The sequence below is a fragment of the Neopelma chrysocephalum genome, unplaced genomic scaffold (genome assembly GCF_003984885.1).
Source record: "Neopelma chrysocephalum unplaced genomic scaffold, ASM398488v2 Primary Assembly neopelma1_97065, whole genome shotgun sequence".
Lineage (NCBI taxonomy): Eukaryota > Metazoa > Chordata > Aves > Passeriformes > Pipridae > Neopelma > Neopelma chrysocephalum.
The window spans coordinates 141176-161962 of NW_020925707.1; the positions used below are offsets into that span (position 1 = coordinate 141176).

At 38.2% G+C, this 20787-nt stretch overlaps 1 protein-coding gene across 2 annotated transcripts in view; it reads right to left on the reverse strand.

Annotated features, from left to right (window-relative positions):
- Positions 1–1394: 1394 nt before the first annotated feature.
- ADGRV1 (adhesion G protein-coupled receptor V1) overlaps positions 1395–20787 on the reverse strand; it is a 266144-nt gene continuing 246751 nt past the window's right edge. For both annotated transcript variants that reach the window (XM_027671225.1, XM_027671226.1), the window contains 3 exons: positions 11741–11932; positions 9966–10143; positions 1395–1860 (listed from right to left, as the gene is read on the reverse strand). In XM_027671225.1, the coding sequence (XP_027527026.1) occupies positions 1742–1860; positions 9966–10143; positions 11741–11932 (489 nt within the window). In that variant the 3' untranslated portion in view covers positions 1395–1741. The remainder of the gene's footprint in view (positions 1861–9965; positions 10144–11740; positions 11933–20787) is intronic.

Genomic DNA, 20787 nt, shown 5'->3' on the forward strand with positions numbered 1-20787 from the left:
CAGCTATCACAGAACTGGGACACAGAAGTAAGATTATTTTGGTTTTTTTTTGTTATCTCAACAATTAATTAGATACAGTAAAATTTGAATGTCACTATCAAAAGTCATGGAAAGATTTCTGTAAGAAAAGTTTTCTTTTAAAGGGAGAGATTGTTGCTCAGACCTTGCCCACTATGAAGCCTTTAGGCAAGTTTCTGAGGAAGATATGAAAGGTTCGCATTCTCATTTACTGTATATCTATACTACACTTAAAAACGTTCAGAGGAAAATTCCCTTGGCCTCTTGATTTAATGTGTTTTTCTTCCAGAGTGTCTGTGCACAAGCAGAGTTAATGATTCCTACAAGATCAGCCTGCCTCCCCACTCAGTTATGAAACACTTCCTCTCCTATTTTTTCTTCCAAGGGAGGAACTCTTCTTGCTCATTTATGATCACAGATTACTGATCTAACTCTGTTTGTAATACAATACTTGAACCCTTTAATCCGAACAGGGATAGCTGCGTGGCACACATGGAGATTAACAGAAAATTCAACTCTTTGGAATTCCCCCTTGTGGGAGTCAACAAAGCTAACAAGATCCCAGTTGGAGACAGAATCTGGAATCCTTTATTGGACTTACAAGCAGATATTTTAAGGGTCTAGGGTCTATATATTCATGGGGGGGCTGAGCTATTACAAACAGAGGGTTTTACAAGAATGAGGTAAGAGAAAAACCCAAGTTACACCTTTTGGGTTTAGCACTTACATCATGGGGAAAAAAACACTTATTTTAGGATTACATTTTTGGGGATTTACATGGGGGACAGATATCCAATGTTTACAGAATACACAGGATACATAGGGAGGGGGAAAACAACAATGGATTTTATGCAGAGGCTTGATAAAATCAGAGTACAGTCTCTCTGGGTCTGGGCAGGACATTCCAAAACGGTGATATCTTGTCTGGTTCTCAAACTGAGGTTTTTTCCCCAGCTTTTGTAGCCCAAGGCCTTTTGCTGAGACTGCTCAGACTCCTTTCTGCAGGTATTTGATTTTGGGACTCTACACCCCCTTATTTCTAACTGCAAGAAGAGTGAGAGAGCTTACTATGATAAAACCAGCAAGGTAAAGCAGTCAACAGCACACAGCTGCTGACAGGACTTCCATCTCTCCCTTCCTCTGTATGTTTCAGATCATTGCATATTTATCATGTCACAATTTAAATTTCAAGCTTTCTGGCTCAGGACTTGTGTCTTTATTAGAATGTGTAAAGTTTACAGTTTTGGGTACTCAAAAAACAGTGAGAAGAGTACATCTTAGAACAACTGCACAATTGGAAAGCTTTCCTGTCCAATAGGGTGTTTGCATCACCTTCCATCTTCATAAGCAGTGAGCAGAAATAACAGACTGGTTTGTATCAAACAGACTTTGTTGATTTTATTAATCAGTGTTACACATACAGTTAATTAAAAAAAGCTACAATTTGTGAAATGTATCATCTACCTACAGAATACAAATCTAGGCCAATCCCCATGGTATCTACTGATGCTCAGCCACTCTAAGAAGTTTAGTTTGTTTTCTGATATACAAAACCTCAAGCAAACATTCCTTGCTAAACGTTCAGTAAAGATCACAGCATTCTACTACAGTTTCATATAGCGTTTTAGTGCAAAAGGAAGTACAAATATAAAAATATTGAGGCCTGAATTAAAAAAAAACAACAAACAAAACCAACAAAAAAACCCCCAAGCAAGCCGTGGAGTTAGAGATGAGTGTCTGCTATGGGTATTCTCCTAAGCTCTACGATCTGGGAGTTAGCCATGCTGCCTCCGTCCTGGCTGCCATGACAAGACTCGTTATCACTGACGCTGAGACCTGCACCTGCAATAGAGAAAACCAACAAAAATAAGAATCAGTGAGAATGAAATCCCAATACAGAAATGGGGATATCATATCCCACTCTGCTTTCTTCTGATTATCGAAATGCTTCCCTACCCCACAGTCATGTGGTAAGTTTCCTCTTACTAGTCTACCCTTCTGAATCCATGGATTATAACATTATCTGACATGTTTTTGTACCATCCAGATACACTTTTTCATAATTCCACTGTCAGTCATTTTATTTGTCCCAGTAAATGGTATAATAGCTATTCAGAGATTGCCTTGAAATCAGAAAAGCATAAATCAAAGCCTGTCTTAGGCTGAGTTCATGGTCCGGCTGTTAGAGTCTGATATTTCCAAGGATGTCTTCATAAAGAATTGATTTTTAATGATACAATTTCCCTGTTAAACTGTAATTCCAGCTGTTTTAATAGGACTGTAATTTCAACATCAGAAAAGACACTTTAAACCCACATGTGCCACAAACTGGTGCATTATGTTTTCCTTCTACTACAAGAGAATACTAGACTTTGGTCCATAGAAACTTCCAAAACATGCGTGGAAGAGACCTCGTGAGGCCACCTTCTCCATCCTTTTGTCACAGGAGTTCTGCTAGCTTGTTGCTTCCTATTTGCTTTAGTTTGGTTTTATCTGTTTTTTTTTTTTGTGGGGGAGGTTTGAATTGATTACATAATCCTGCACTAGTTTTTATGAAATGCGTATTTTATTTTCAGACTATTTCTTCACAGAATACGTGTTGGAACTATAAACTTCAGTGCTTTTTCAGCTCTTGTCTTTGAGCTGTAGAGCAAATTCTAACAAGACAATACATGGATCTTGTTAGGGTGTAGGGTATCTAGGCTTTAAAATTGGTGAGAACATCAGTAGTATGAGGCATGATGATTTCAAGATAGATTAATTTCAGGCATAAACTTACAGTAATGTCACTTATGAGGGAAGTTATTTGTTATTTGTTTTGGGCAGAAGCAGATCTGTAACTACATGCAAAAGAATGACATTTGGCTCAAAACAGCCCTGAACAAGGTATGCTGTGAGAGGCAGTGATTTGCACTTCATATTGAAAAATATTTTCAAGAGTTTCTACCAGGTGTACGGTGCAGTTCTTATTTCTGCCTCAGCTGACATTTCAGTTTTGGGGTTTTTCAACAAAAAAACAAGATAAGGCTCATTTTCTTTCTCGGAGTCTCTTCATCTTTTTTTTTAAGTTCTCTGTTGTTCTGCTTTTACAAGTTTTCCCATAGCACATTTCCTCCTACCACCCCACAAGTAAGTAAAGAAGTACTGTAAAGGGGAGAGCAGTAGGATGCTACTTTGTTGTGGGAAGTCAGGTTGCAATCTTGAATACGGAGCTTAGTCCAGAGAACCAGGGCAGAAAAACCTGCAGGACTAGGCACGTTTCCTGCAGAGATCTGGACAAGGTCCTAATAGGGGCTAAACTTGGGTCCATGCCCTATGATCCAGGTGAAAAGTGAGTATGCTGCACCATGACCCTTCTTACACCAGGTTTTGGTGTTTGGGTCATGGAGGGAACATGTAGTCACTGACATTGGTGGGTCCTGGTCTTTGGTTTGCATGACCCAAGCTCTTGAGAAACCAACAGGCACTGTCAGAGAATGACAGGAGTAAAAATCCATCAACATACAATAACAAAGTCAAGATTAGGCTCTGAGTCATTAAAATAATGGTTTGTAAGTGTATTGAAGATGATGAAGCTGTATTATTGATTTAAATTTATATGCACATTTAATCTTTTCATTGAACCAGATCATAATAACTAAAAGCTGCTTGAAAGTCCTGGGAAAAACAGCAACTGCTTAAGCAAATTATTTGGTTTTTTCCTTATCTTCTCTAAAATTATTTGTTTTAGAAAGGAAATATGAATGTAATAAAGAAGATAAATCAGACTATTGTATTTACCATGGAAGGATGGAAGAACAAGTTAAAAGCAAGTTAAAAAACAAGTAAATAAACTATTTTGAATGAAGAAACAACAAAATACTTCCTATGTAGTATCATTAACATTGAAATTCATTCACGACTTTTAGTCAGGATGAAGAGGGTAAAAATTTCAAAAACTGAAAAAGAAATTACTTAAAAACATTTAAAATCATAAATATGATCATCCTAATGATGTTGAGGTGAACACTGGCTGTTGGAGTTTGAAAAGTATTTGTCTTACCAGTGGCTATACTGCAATTATTCAGCATGGGGTTTGTTAAAGAATCTTTTGCTGGTCACTGTAAAGAGATCAGATACTGATCTAACAGTATTACACTATATATATTCTAAGATGTCATATATGTGCAAGCTTTGTGTGTGCTCTGTGCAAAGTAAGGGAAGATCTTTTCTGTTACAGAGATTTTTACCAGGAACTTGGTAAGCAAGAGACTGAAGAAGGGTACTTTGGGTTTTTAAGGGCCTTGTTCTGCTGATAATGCAAACCATGTTAGAGCTGATCCTTTTTAGAAATAAGCACTGAAATGTAACCAGGATACTAGTTTACCAAACAGCCAGTAGACTGGAAAGGGTATGACTGCTTACACAATGGAGTTTCACAGAGTTCATTGGTACATCCTGTTCTCAGATTAGAGCAGAATTTAAACTCAATCAGATCCCAAAAATCATGTACTCCTGTAGAGATGCTAGAGTCGTGGGGCAGGTACATAGCAGAGAGTATTACTTTTCCCTGATTTGTGAAGGGACTATTTCAAGAAAAACAGACAGGAAAATGAAGCCTGCCTTCCTTTCTTTTTGTATGGAAGGACTAGCTGAAAAGTCATGGCCCAGGCTTCAAACCCAGATAGGCCCCTCCACTGACATCTGCTGGTGACGGTACCATCAGTGCATCCCTACATGCCTGACTGTTGACATCTGCTTGCTCAGAGATAGCTCAGACTTTCACTAAAACATTTTAAGGGATACTGAGTTTGGTTTCGTACTCATATCTCTCAAGCACTTCCATCTTGCTTTCTGAACTAGTCATGATTTATATGTTGAGATGTATATGAATAAGCTACACAAACAAACTTTAATTCTTCTTTCAGGTTTTGACTTCACAGAAATGACACCAACAGTCACATCCAGAGAACTATAAATAAAGTTCAGATTGAACTAAAAATGCTTCCTGGGTATTATACAGTCACATTCAACAGCCATCAGGCAGCATATGTGTGACAACCATAGACGAGAAGCTGAATGAATAGGCAAACTGGTAACCCTTCCTTTCATTTTTTTTTTCTGTTAAGTGAACGCTTCAAAACAAAAATTATGCAGGCTGATTAGGCAGGGCACAAATCTGGCTCTTTGCTACCATCTACAATCTATCTGCCCTGTGACAGACAGTCTCCAGGATGCTGCACTGAATACCTTTCAGAATTGAAATTTCAAATGTTTCCTCTTGTTCATGATGGCTACCTGAGATGCTTGATTCTTAAACCAGGCACCTACAATGGTGTCACCAAGGCTTATAAAATGCTCACTTTGGAACCCTACCTGTATTAGATTGAAAACTATGAATCATTTTATAGTGCATTGTTACTGTAGTAATTATATTTTTTTTAAACGCAGAAAGAATCGTGTCTTGCAGAATATTCCAGCTAAGGAGTCTTTCTGCTGTGCTTTTTGCAACCGGACATGTCTATCTTGTATTGGCCTTTTTAGCCACCAGCGCGCTTGTAACAAATGTGGGTAGAGCCCTTCCCAAATCTTCGTTTGCGAAGCCTGGCCATGATGAACTATATTTACATAAGCTTTTTAACTTACTCAGTAGATCTTCTCCATATCAAAAAATTATTAGAATATTTACATAGTATTAGAGAAATATTGAAATATTTATGTAGTATTTGTCACATTTGTCTATATTAAGAGTAAAAATACACTAAGATATGAAGGCAGCAGAATCCTCCATTGACACTGCTCAATATATACTTGGAAAGTACCATGGTGGGTGTTCCATCACCACTGGAGGGGTTTGGGCCTCTCTCAAAGGCTTTTGCTGTGTTTGATTTCACATCTCACCCAAAGCAATTAATTGTTTTGGTTTTGTGCATCACAGAAGGGGAGAGGACAGGACTATTTGTAGGATATGGGAATATAGATGGAAGCTCAGAAATCAGTGAAGCTATTATGCATTTATGGTATTTATGCTTTAGAGCAATGCTGATGGGCAGCTCGCTGCTTTGGGACAGATTCCATCTGCTTTTATTTTTGTTGGCTCCTTTTATAACTCCCCAGCCCTAACAAGAGTAGAGGTCCTTAGAGAATTCTGGTATATATTGGGCTTTATCCTCAATGACAGTAACATACAACTCTGTCACAATCTGGAAGGCAGTGGTCTTAATAAAATGCCTATCAATATAAGCCTTGCACAAGAAATCAGAGGAAAGTGAGATCTAGTCCAAAATAGCAGCACTTCTGAAGTTAATTAGTTCAATTAACAAAAACTAATTAATAAATAACTTTCTCAGCTGTTTGAATCAATATAAACCCCATAAATTAAATATAATAAAATAAATAAATTAACAGAAATTCATAAAGATTAAAAAAAAAGTTTTTTAGCACATATTAATGAGAAGGACATGTCCCTAAATAATTTTTCCTACCATAACTGTTCCATAATTTCCTTCACATAAGCTGCCTTGGAGCTGGCTGGCCTTCCAAAAGATTCACAAAATAAAATAAATGAGGTGATGTAGTGAGCAGAGTGAATCATAACAATGTATTTACTTCTGTGCGGACATGAACATATCTGATGTAAAGGAGGAATTAATCAATAAGACATTCAGATACAGTGGCTCTATGATACAAGAAGCCCAGCTTCTGTATTTCTTACACCAAACAAAAAAATCCTACCACCATGTGATGCTTGCATAAAGCTGGCATGAAAGGCTGGCAAAGAAATGGTACACTGCTGTCCACCTGATTTTCTAGAACTGCAGTTGTATGTGTCCCTCTGACCCAGTTCATATTTTGGGTTAATCTGTAATTAGGCCCAGCATTAATGACTGTGGAACCAAGGGCTAAGTGCACAGTTCTACGACACATTCCTTTAGCAGCAAGGCCGAGTGTGCCAGCACAACTATTTGTGGAGCTGCAGTGCACACTGCAAATTACTAAACACTGGAGAGTCAAAGAACAAAGTTTTGCTGGGGGGGTTTGGTTGATTTTTTTTTAACCTGTCTTCATTTCTGCAGCTGAGAGAGACCAGCTGCAGAGGCAGGAGGGCAGGAACGAAATTTTAGCTTTGCTGTTATTATACCCTCTTTGCCACTGATCCTGGCTGCAAGGTTAAACCTTGTGGCTACAGACAGCATAAGTCAAGTCACCTTCAGAGAGCTGAGAACTACAGCAAAAGGACTATGAGTGAAATGACAGATGAAGCACAAAGTGGCATAAAGACATTTTTACATATTCCTCTGCTAATCACTGCTGATCCTCATTTAACCTTCAGAGTGGGAGCTAATATTTGAGCACAGCTACAGCTAAGTTTGGTTATAGACTGACAGTTTCAGGGAACAGAAATAATGGAGGTTTCTGTTTCAGCTTATCAAAGGTAAAGCTCAAACAATAGCGGATCAAGCATTTCTAATCTTCCTCTATACCCAACAGTTCCACCCCACAGTTTAGGAGTGATAAAACTAGCTAATGTGGGGCAAAGCACCTTCTCCCTGCTCTTCTAGAAAGCCTCCTTGAAATGAGGACTTCTCAGTCTACTGAAATGAAGTCTGGTCTAAAAAGGGTTGAGAAGCACCTCACACAGCAAATGACAGGTGAGAGCAGCGCAGCAAGAAGGCGTCTCAGCTGCCCATACACTTCAGCCCACTTGGAGAAGAGGTGCTTGTCTTCCAATTGCCAATGACCACCACTTCCTTGGAGCTAGGAGTGGTGCTCAAGGGCATCAAACTGATGTGGAGTGGCAAGGCAGAGAGGAGGGGAGAGGGAGAAGAGGAGAAATTGAACCTGAGCAGAGGCAGTTTCATGTGAGCACAAGCAACAAAGCAAGAGAGGAAGAAATGTGCTGCCGAGAGATCATGAGATGACCTTGTTTCAGTGCCTGCTAGCTTAACCATTATCATAAAACTCCTGTCAGACAACAGCTCAGTGAATACTTTGGCAGTATAAGCCTGTATTGCCAAACAGATTTTTAAAAAAACATTTTCCACCACCTCGTCTCTCTTTTTATTGTTTCCATGTGGTTCCCTGCCTCCCTCTTGTTGGCCATGCACTGAACTGGACTGGAGAACAAGATAAAAATAATAGAATAGATTTTTAGTTACAGAAAACCTCTTTATTTATTTATTTATTTGTTTATTTTATTTATTATTAAGTACATGTTAAGCTACAGCTTGTGTGTAAGATAATGGCTGATAAACATCTGCTTTGCTGGTCAAAGCTGCTCTAACCTCCACACTACTACTTCAGTTGTTCAAATGTTGTGTGTGGGGCTGGAACCAGATGGGACAACTGATTTGGTTTAGAAATGATGGGGTTTCTTACTCCTGTAATGGGGACACAGTTTGGTCACAGGAATAAGCACTGAGTTAAAATTGTAAGACACTACTTGAATCAGTAATGTAAACAAAAATATTTTCCTCCAAATGTGACCCGAGGTCTCTGCTTCAAATCACATTAATACAAAAGGCTCATAAGAAATAAAATAATAAAATATTAATAAAGAATACAACAATAAAATTTAGGCAAGATAATCAAAAGTTGGCTCTATACGCAGTGCCTTTAAAATAACTGAAAACATATTAACTAGGCACGGAGCTTGAAGACTTAGGAAAAAATAATGAAGTGATGAATTTGTGTTGAATTACAACTACTGCTGTTACCTAGATTGTTTTTTATTACTTAAGTCTCAGTCTTCTGCAGTTTACTAATGCCAACCAATTTGCTTAAGCAGAAAATACTGTATGATGGTGGGAGTGTTAGATGTGGATGGCTTTGTATCTTATTAACTACCTACAAATTTTCTGGTTTCCTTCAAAGCATTCAGGAAGGAGTTAAAAAGTAAAAGCTACCTTCTTACATACCTAAAAAAAGGTTTGCAACCGTAGGCTTCTGCACCTAGCTTTGAAAGTCTTGCCAAAGAAAACCTCTAACTGCTAACAAAGTAGATGTAGTCTGCAAAATGCCTAGGTAAAATCAATAGCTACAAAACAGATTTTCCTATGAAGATGGCTTGGGTTGGAAGGAATCTTAAAGCCCATTTATTTCCAATCCCCTGCCATGAGCAGGGACACCTTCCACTAGACCAGGATGCTTAGATTCTCATCCAACCTGGCCTTGAACACTTCCAGGGATGTGGCAGCCACACCTTCTCTGGGCAACCTGTGTCAGAGCCTTATCACCTTCACAGCAAAAATTTTTTTCCTAATATCTGATATAAATCTGACTTCTTTCATTGCCCCCTTGTCCTGTCAGTCTATGCTCTTGTCAGAAGTCCCTCTCCAGCTCTCTTGTGGCCCCTTTAGGTATTGGAAGGGTCTCTAAGCTCTTCTCAGAGCCTTCTCTTCTCCAATCTGACAAAATCAGCTCTCTCAGATTTTCCTCACAGCAGAGCTGCTCCAGCGGTCTGAACTTCTCCATGGCCTCCTCTGAAGCTGCACAATTAGAGGAGTTTTCTGCAACGGAAGTTGGCTTAGGATATCCAGCATTATGAACTTACTGAATACAAATATTTCTTTATTAGCAGCATTCCCAGTCTTCCATCCAGTTTGACTTTTCCTGGACATCACTGAAGGGAACAAGCTCCTGAAACTAGGTGTGCCAGATGACTTAACCTCGTAATGTCACCAGAACCTTGATGTTGTCTCTTGTGAGGCTCAATGGTATCCCCAAAAATCTTTCACATGATTCACGTGACCTCCTACTTCCAAGCCAGTCCATTTGTACTTCACCTGATGCCTGATGCAGCTGTTTGCCAGATCTCATCTGGTATCACTGCTGTGACTCTGCCACATTGACTTATCTTTCAGATTTTCATTGGAAATCTCAATATTGAGACCTCCTTAACTGAAGCTCATAGAATGGTGACACCATAACAACATGAACTTTGAGGGGAAAGGAGGAAAGTCACTTACCAGTCCTTAAAGCGAATATTAGGTCATCAAACTCTTGTGATTCCTCATCAGCAACCAATGAACTGGTACTAAATCCTCCAGAAGGGTGGAAAACATTGCCATTTTGTGGACTTTGCTTAAAGGCAGCACTAGCTTGACTAGCAGGCTGCAAGGATGCCCTCTCCCAGTCTGTAGGCACCTGCAGAGTTTAAAAAGACACAAAAATGCAGTAATCATCAAAACTATAGTATAGAAACTGAAAACTAAGACCAGAGCTGAACCGAAGACAAAGAGATTTTGGAACTATTCTGTCACTTCTATAGTGAACCAGGAAGCTTTTTTTCTTTTTAATAAATAATATATATATATATATATACACACACATATATATTTACATACATGTAAATCAATTATAAGTCATTTTACCTTGTGTTTATTATGTCTGTCCTAGTTACAGCAAAAAATTTTAAAAATATTGCTATTTCTGAACACTCCCCCCAGAATGGAAAACTTTAAAGTACGGAAAGTAAAGTACTGAAAGGTTTCAGCTTAATCCTCTCTTACCACTGCCTTTGCTTCTGCACTGCCTCTCCCTTCTATAGCAACTAATCATCATTAATTTCCATTACATGATTTACAGCTGGCAATCCACCACTTCCCATGTTTATCAATACAGTATTTTAAAGTAATTTGCCAGTCTTTGAAGCTTCTAGTGATGTCTTACAGTTTTGACATCAACTTCTCCTACACTCAGTTTAAGGTGGAGCTGCACAAAATATTAGAGTTTCAGTTAACAAGTAAAGAGGTGTTTCTGCAAGTCTCTCTGCTCCTTAAAATGTCATGAAAAGCCAAAATGCTGAACTCTAAAAAAGTATATTTTAGGCCAATCAAAATATATTTTCTTGGTTCAATACTCATCCACTGTTTAGATGTTCAGGAACACAAAAACTTGCTGTGCAGGGCTGAGAAGCTGTGCTGTTCCCTGAACCGGGGAGAAGTTGAGTAAATTTAGTGGTCTGTCAGGAGGCAGCTGAGAAGCTTTAAAATCCATACAAACCTACAGTGAAGCAGGTAGAAAAACAGGCAAAACAGCTGCCACAGAAGTATTTTGGTTTCCACAAAAATTATGACTAGGACGGACATATTCTCTTGAAATATTTCAATTCCATCAAGTGAGTGTTTTTCCTGGAAAACCTGTTTAGCTGGAAATTTTCAACTAGCTCCCCTCCCCTCCCCTCCCCTCCCCTCCCCTCTCCTCTCCTCTCTGAACCTCTCTGAACCTCTCCTCTCTGAACCTCTCCTCTCCTCTCTGAACCTCTCCTCTCTGGACCTCTCCTCTCTGAACCTCTCCTCTCTGAACCTCTCCCTCTCCTCTCCATTTTATTCTAAATTTATTCTATTATAGTTTCCAGAAATTTTGGACATCATAATTTTGAGAAATTAATGACTTAAAGCTCATCTAAGATCTACAGTAAGCTGAAAGAATTAACCTGATATTTTGATTTCTCGTTACTTACTTTTGACAGTTTAATCAGCCTCTGACTTAAGTAGAAAAGGGGAATTTCTTTAGATGGGATATCAGGGAATGGTAAGTTCCAAGAATATTGCCATGGATAAAGACAACAATTTTTGTTGCTAAAATAAACTAAAAATAAAACTGTTCCCCGCCCCAAAGCCAAACTTCAATAATTAGCATTTCATTCCTGTATATTACACTCCAGAACTGCCACTTAAACCTCCAGGTACATTTTCAATACACAAGTTAATGACTACAGAGCACTACAGAGCACTCTTACCTCTTCCATAGCACTGATGAGGTTCTGTGTGGACTTGCTGATCTCTCCTCCTGCAGCTGGCAGACCACTGCCATGTGTGAAAAACGCTGATCCTGGAGTTGTATGCCCATTCATGTCTACAGTATAACTTGCTTTCACAGGACAGCACAGCTGGTTGTGCAAGATAAAATATACCACGAAGACATAAAGACCCTGAAACAGAGGGAGAAAAAGAACATCAGCCTGTAAAATGCAAGGAGATTAGATCAGAGTTTTCTATGGAAAATAAGGGACATCATGACTGCCCATCAGAGATCTGAAAGTTAAAAGTAAGTTTATATCCTGAGGCCTCTAGCTAAAAAGCACACAAGCTCACACACACACACACACACACACACACACACAAAGTATTTTAAAATGATTATTTGGTTGAACCCACAGGGTTGCAAAGCAAAGCCAAGTTCTCAACAACAACAAAACCAACTCGAGTTTCACAGTTGTCATAGTGAAAATGTGGTTTAAGTCTGCCTTTACAATAGGATTTGGCTGCTGGTCTGCAGCCACAACTCTTTATTTCCTTGCTGACCTGCTGGCTCTTTGCATTCTTACCCGAGTTTCAACCTCATGCAAACTGCATTGCTGCCGTCACAGATACTGAGTTGTAACTATAAATTAGATTTTCTGTGATATCCACTAATTCAACACTGTTCTTCATTTTTAATTACCACAAAGCCTCTGCTGTATGCCTCTGCAGTTCTTTAAAACTTGCTAATTTTGACCTTTAGACTGAGCCAAGAAAAGTATTATAACTATGTCTTTTGTTTGTAAAGAAATCCAGTGATTTAACTTCTCAATAGGAAATCTGACTTACTTTAATTTTTAAGTTGCACTTATACTGAGGGAAAATAATCCAATCCAACTGATAAATCAACCACTTCAATAATTACTAAAGAACGGGTTACCAAAAGAGTAACAGAAAGAAGACTTCTGGATTCTTACCAATTCCTGCAATAAAGTTACATTTGCAATGGTTTTTGTATTTAACATTGTCCTCTAGACCCCTGAAACCAATTGTACTAAACAGTACAATTCATTTCAAAGGTATCCATTGGCATGAAATTACTAACTGGGATTATAAATAGCAAGGAGTTTCATATAATTATATTTGTGAATTCCTAATGGAAGGAATTATGAAAATACTTGGAGACTGCAAATACCCAAGATATATGCTCATTTCCAGCCAATAGCACTTCATGATACATAGATTATTAATTTCTATTGCTAAAACTATATGATAAAACCATCTGGTCCCAAGTGACACATAACAGAAGTTAATGGGATTCAATGGGATTTTGGACTCAGCTGTTCAAACACTGGAAAACCCTCCTACAGCTGCTATAAAGCTATACAAGCTCTGCTGCGGAATTTTTTAACAGCAAACCACTAAAGAAAAGTGTTAAAAACAATTATTTTGAGAAAATATTTTTCCGCTTTTCCAGATTATTGTTTATTTGTCATGAGGACTCAGAGCAGTTCACTGAGAGGAAATTTCTTTGCGATACATGTACGTAAATACATTCCAAAAAACTGATGCAAACACATGTTGCATTTAAGAGACACTAAAAAGGAACCAAAATGTCCTTTCATTCCATAAACAAATCCAGGGACTCTGATGTAGGTCAAGCATAATGGGACCAGCAAATGGATTTATTTTAATTTGTTTAATGGATATAAAAAGGATAAAAACCTCAAGAAGAACAGATAACAGTGACTACACGGAATTCGGAGCAGCCTCTGGCAATTCAGTCTCTGAGGACCTAGCCACAAAAGTTGCACACAAATTTCAAGTGGTTTTGTGCTTTTCAAGAAAACCCATTAGCTGAAAATGCTACACAGCTCTGTCTTTTGAAATTGCAGGGACATAAGGCATTGGCATACAAGGTCCATGAGAAGTCACTCTCCTGCGCAGCCTCAACTGTAGACACTCACTCTTCTAAAACAAATAAACATTAATAAAGTGCCACAATTATTTCCTTAACTCAGCCTGGAGTCCTGATTTAACTCTCTGCAGACAGGTGATGAAACAGCTCCTCTAGGTCCTTCCATAATGAGCACATGGACTCAGGAAAGTTATTTGACTGCATAAGAACAGGAGGAGTCACAGGCTGAGACAGATAACAGAAATAAAAATTTTGTTTTACTTCTTCCAGTCTTGCAAAATGTTACAGCAGTGCCTTACAAATAGAACCTTATACCTAATAAAACACAACATTCCTAGGTAGGCAATACACGTTCACAGGAATTGCTGCTGGGCAGAAAATTTCTTGCTTGGCTGGAAAAAGGATGGAACTTTCTTTGACCTATATTCTTATTGAAATATAGAGTCTCAAGGGGATAATGCTCTGCAGAGGTGAGTTCCTTTGTACTGTCAGTGTGGTTTTGTTTGAAGTATCAAAAGGGTTTTGTGGTCTTATTGTGACAACTCTGCATCTTAGAAACCACCAAAACAGAATTGTAGGAAGTCAAAACAAGGCAAATAGTCCTGCTCAAACAGCACCAAGTTCCAATGACCATACACATGAAGATGCCACGAATCATACTGATTTATATTTATTTTTGCACCAGCAGCTCCCTGGCTATTTAATCTGAAAGATCACAGGCAGGATGCAGACACTCAGGTTGTGTCAGTGCAACCAGAGCTTTCACAGTCTCAGTGGGTTTTTTCAAAAGCACCAATATGAGAATTGAACCATCCTTCATCACACTTTTCACAACCATAATGTTCTTTTTCACTTCAACCTTAAACACTGCAAAACCAGTCATAAATCACTACAAAAATAAGGTTGTTGGCATTGTCACATATGTTTCTCTGAGTTTAATACATAAACAACTCTGGCCAGTTTGGAACCACTGTACTTTTTCAGAGACACACAGACGTTGTCCTTGATGGTTGGACCAAGTATGAAATGCAGAGAGCAGTCAATTTCTGCTGACAGGTCTGCCGGTAACCTGCACACTCCAGAAGGATTGAAAGGAGGTTGGTCTGGGTATGGATATTAGTAACACAGGCAATGGCATCTCTGTTAAAATTGTGGCAAATATTATCTTTTTATTCTTAAGAAGATTTCATCAAAAAACCCCAACCTAACCTCAAAATGCAAACCCCAAAATCTCAGCCCAGTGCCAGTTTGCTCTGCTGTTGCATATACAATTGAGAGCCATTCTCCTCAGCTCACAAGCACATACTGGCAGACCATGAGAAACACCTGGGTCTCAGAGTGAAATGACTGATTGATAACCTAAGAGCTTGACCTCGGCTCCATAAAAGCAGACTGAACAAGTAAGCTAAAGATCTAGGACTATGGAGGATTTAATGGTAATACTACATAAATTCTGTGTACTGGGCCCACAGAGCTACTTACAAAACATTTAACCCCATTTCATTTACGGTTACATTACGATAGTAGTACTAGTGCAACATCACAATAAAAGATAAGAGCAAAAAGGGTTACTAATGTATTTCCCATGAAGGAAGGTGAGAACTACTTCAAGAAGACAATAAGTTTGTCCCAATGTTGGGAACATAGACAGGCAACTTATTGTTCCTCTCAGATGTGGTGCCTGCCTGAAAAAAGTTTGCAAGAGAGTGTCTGTAAAGGCTGCTGGTTATTTTACTAATACATGCTAATGGAAGACAATTAAGCTCTTACTATTTCATCTCAGCAAGCTGGCCTACACATCTGCTCTTTTGTCAGGGAAATAATTATCCATATCAACCACAGCTACAATTGTCTTAAAGAAAGCTCACATGCAAAAGTCCGCTGGGACCTTTTTGGCCAGTGAGGTGGAACAGCCTCTTTGCTGCCCTAGGTTATGCCTGGTAGTTCACATCACAAGAGGTATTTATGGAGAAGGTAGAAGACCACGGCAAGAGAATGAGAAATAGAGGTCTTAAGATGAAACAGGGATATTCCAATTGGATATAAAGAAATCATATTTAATGTGGGGGTAATTAAACATTGGAACAAGTTGCCCGAAGAGACTGTGGAAATTTCTCTATAGAAGAAGGGAAATACTTCCTAGTACATGATGTGAGGGGGATTCTCCTACACAACAGCTTGATTTATTTCTTCTGAGTGACACTGTAGGAAGCTAGTAAATTAAGGACAGACTTCCACAGCTGTCAACAAAGGACATAATACTTTTTACTTCATGAGATCCCATGCAGACCTGGAGGATTGATCCACAGAAAACCTTCATTGCACGTTTGACACTCAGAGTCTCTCTGTTTCTTTGTGCTCTAACTCTGCGTGTTCCAACTTACTGTGCTCACACTACAGTATGTTTAAATTTGAAAATTAACTGTGTGAATAGCAATGAGAAAGGATACAACAGACTGTAGGCAACCAACAAACTTCTTCATGATCTCCCTTTTACATATGGAGAGAAAACCAAGATGACTACCGTATCCCATGATTTTATTATTGATATAATAAAGACAATCACACCAAGGCATTAGATTTTTTTAAAAAACTAATACACATCATACTTTTCTCACAAGTATTTTAACCATGCCTGAGATACCCCACCCTGAAATTGTAAAACCTATTTTTCCAAGGATAAGTGGATTTAGATAATGTCATCTGTTTTAGAGGAATGGTATTTCTATATATAAAACAAAAGTATCTTAAAAAGACTTTTGGGGAAGAAAAGTAATTTCAACACTCTAACAGTTCCTCAACCTGCTTCAGAGTATGTATCAGCACTAACAAAAATTGTGTGCACTCTACAGAGACACTTTTTAAGTTCCTATTTTAATGTGGAAGTTTTTGCTTGCTATCATCACATGACTGTATCATTAAAAGTTGTTTTTACAAAGGAGGATATTTTAAGTGAAACCAAGGTTTCTGAAGAAAGTTGGTATCTTGGGTTAGACCACAAAAAGAATTCAGTTACCAAAAATGGTTCATCCTGATCCTTAGGTCACCATGGCTACAAAGTCACTATCATTTTTACAGTTACACCTTTATTGGTGCCAAGTGGTTAAAAAAACCCTAATAATTTACAAAAAATAGGTGCCTCTGACTACAGATGAGTTGTCTATACTTGGATCAGCTTTTGAGACTCTGTCGTTACTGTAATTTCTACATGCTGGTTTATATTTCGATTAGTTTCACTTCAGCTTTCTTAATTTTATAAGGGTGAGTTTTCATCTTATTCATTGTCTGGACTACACTAATTTACTCTGGGCAACCAGACTAGGAATTCCTTTGCTTGTCAATTTAATGGTCAGGCTGTTCCTCCCAGGCTGCTGTCGAGGGCCAGGGATGCTGTTGTGGGCTTCTCTTTTCTTATGTAGTTTTCCACCTCTGGTCATCAAAGACTGCTGTGGATTAACCCACATTTACATAAAAAGTACCCACTGCTTTTGGGAAGACTACCAGTCTGATTAATCCAGATAATTTCATGTTTCACCACATTCCAAAGCTAGTATCTGTACAGCAAAAAATTACTCACAAAATTAAAGGAATCATATTGAAGAAATCATAATCACGGCCATTGTACAATGCACGATATATATTTGATAATGCCGTTTTCCTAATAATTTTTGGATTAGCCATGGAAATGAATATTCATACATGAATATTCATGCAATAGTATTAATAATGTGAACCATGTGGTAAACACAAAACATATAATTCTGTTTCCCTCTGCAAGGAAAGTTTTCCTTCCTTTCCTGCTTCCTTTCCTTCCTTGTTTTCAGAGATAATTGTAATATATTGCTGACATGGCATTTTTGTGCATGTTTAGATATCAAAAAGCAGTCTTTAATGTACATTTTATTTTGCTGTATCTTCTGCTGTATCTTCTTAAACCATATTTTATTTTGAGAATAGCTTGAAGATCCTTTTATTTTTATGTCAGAAGTAACCTCTTAGTCATGGGATACAACATCTTTAGCCACTGCTTAACATCTCCCACTCATGGCTCTCCAATTATATTAACCTTTGAAACATAAATCAGACCCTTCTGTTTAAATCTAACTTTTCTTCTTAGCATTCAAAGTGACTGTTGTAAAACCCTGTCCTTAGCAGTGCAACTCTGCCAACTGAGTAAGTCGACTTTGAACCTGCTGAGTATCATCAAGGGTTTGCCTGTTTATTTGCCGTTAAGCACCAGTTTTCATGAAGCCATTGTAATTCTTACCAGTCCTACAACTTATCTTATCATGGTTTCTATTGGGAACATTTACTGCTTATCTGCACTTTGCTTCCTGAGGTATTTACTCCCCATTCTGCTCTGCAGGAAAAGACTTGTGTCAGTTACAGCTGAAGACCTAAAAATTCACATCAAAATAAATGTGATTGAGGAAAATAAATGTAATTGAGAACTGCAAAACTCATACCATCTTGACAGGCAACACTTGTTGAACCAATCAATTGCCACCACATACATACGTACACAAGCACAGAAGCCACCATAACAAATGGAATGAAGAAAAGTAATAATTCATATATATCATTAAATGAAGAATGCATTTTCAGGTTTTCCCTGAAATATAGTTATTTTTAGTGCTTTCTTTTTTTTGGGGGGGGTAAAGTTTTAATTCCACAGATACAAAGGTTACAGGTATATTCTGTAATAATGAAAAAAATACTGTGCTTTCCGCTTTATTAATAAGTTTTCCTAATATTAATATAACACAGGAAACTTCAGTCTAAACTGCCAAGTTTCTCTTTATGCAGAACCAGCTATGCCAACACCATGCTGAATCTTGCAACTTCTGCCTAAAGCCAAAGCCATAAATCCTTTTTGGCAAACTACACTCAGCTCAGATTTAGTCTAAACTTGGCTAAGGCTTACCTGAAAGGTTCACACACTTTGGCACATCTTTAAAAATCAGATTTGCTTGGATACTTGGGAATCACTACAAATATTTTGCATAGCTCTCAGCACACTTGTAGCTACTCCCACACAGCTATTTGTACTTCTGTTTTCAGCACTGTCAGTTCAGTGGTGGAAAAGGTTTTGGGGAGTTTTATTTTTTATTTTTGTAGGGGGTAGAGGGTGGCTCTTTTTTTGGTTGGCTGTTGTTGTTTGTTTTAAGAGCACAGATTCAAATTTTAAGAGAGGTGTTCAGCTTGAAGATGTACTGAAAATACAGAGGCTTAGCTGAACTTGCCAGATGTGCAGATTGGGCTAGAATAAGATTCTGTCACTTCCTTCCAATGTAGTCATCCTGGAAATATCAAGAAAGTTCTATTTTTGTATTTCAGCTTAGCTGAGGAAGAAAGAAATATTGAGTTCAAGACCAAAGGTGGGAACAAGTGGAGAGCAAATATGGCAGAGCCAGCAGGCAGAAGCAGCTTCCAACTCTCCCCCTCACCTCTAGCTGCAGCCCCTTGTTACAGACCTCTGCCAGATTCAGCAAATCTCACCAACCACATGTGGCGGCAGGAAGTCAAGAACAGTCAATAGCAGACAAACCAGACTAGCACCCCATTGTTCCCCATCTCTGCCCCATTTATTTCCCCATGGATTTTTTCCCCTCTGCCTTTTTTTTTGTTTTTCTTTCCTGCACAGGCAACGGGAACTGGGACATCATCCCTTGAGGTCCTCTTTGCATTAGGTTCTTCCTGTGCCTTGTCCTATATGGAGGAGCACTCTGGTAGGAGAAAGCAACCAGATTACATACCATGAAAAACAGACTGATGAACCTTACACTAGAAAAGAATAAACAGGAAGAGCAAACACAATAAGGTTATTTCTCAGGTATTTTTCAGATGCATTTTCTGTAAAGACCTAGAAATATCAGAGGTCATGAATTTGCACATATGCTTCACAAAATTTTTCAGATATTTGCTCTCATACTTGCTTTCCAGGGTAAACATTTATAACCCTACGTTTTAGCGCACACCTTACAATCTACACCTACTACTGCTTTTATTTTCTTCTCAAACAGAGAAGGTGGATGAATAAAGCCTTTGCCGCCTCTGCCCCTAGTTCAAGAGAATCCCTGACTAACAGTCTCAGACCAGATAATTCTCTAGTTATACCTGAAAGGAAGCTGAAAGAGGGAAGGAAGCAATTGAAAAAAATACATTCAGAGACCATACATACTAGCATCACCGTACACAGGCCAATCTTTCCATATAAAAGTCAAATAAAGTGCTATTCCTGCAGCACATTATTCTTTCTATTGATATTTTTTGTTAAAGCAGTAATTTCTGTCCTATGTGTATTAATGATAAATACACAGAGATAAAAGAAACAGGAAAATGAAAGTAGGTATTGGTGGACAGGAAGAGTCAAAAGAGAGAAGCTAACTTTGTGTTTATTGCAGAACTGTTACATGGTACCACAGATAATCTCAAAGAGTTAAGTACAGTTAGAAGTTATTGTTATAACAATGTTTGTCCTCCTTAAGGAATTCTTTCAGTGTCATAATCTTTCTTATGCCTACTGTTGTCTCATTATTTCTTGTTACTCTGTAATGTCTGACAGAGAAATTGGATGGACTATTTATTTAGCTGTATTTATTTGACTGTAGTGCCACAAAAAATTGTAACATGAACTGTGAAACTTCAGAAGTCATAAATGCAAGGAACTTTCAAAAAACTGTCTTGGATGGAACCGAACGGTTGTGAATAACAGATATTGTTACTTTTCATATATTCTCCTTGGGTGTTTTAGGACAAGACTGGTGGGAATAAGTTCATTGTACACTCCAGCATTCTCTAACTATTTGGAAAACCTTTTCAGGATGCTGCAGCCAACTAGAGAGCTACAGACACAAAGTGCTGTAAGGAACCAAAGTCTCACCATCTTCAACCACACCTTAGTTAAAACCGACCCCAGTAAATACCTCACAATGATTTTTTTTTATGCTTTTTACTTCCAGAATAACAGATGGGTAAATTACCACAGAAGCAATTTTACCAGATAACTGATTATCTCAGAAGTAGAGGTCTTGTATAGCAGGTTTTGCTATTAAGTGATATTCACAGGAACTGTCAGCAGTTTACACTTCCTACTTCCCTTGATTTTAATGAAAATTACTATAGATA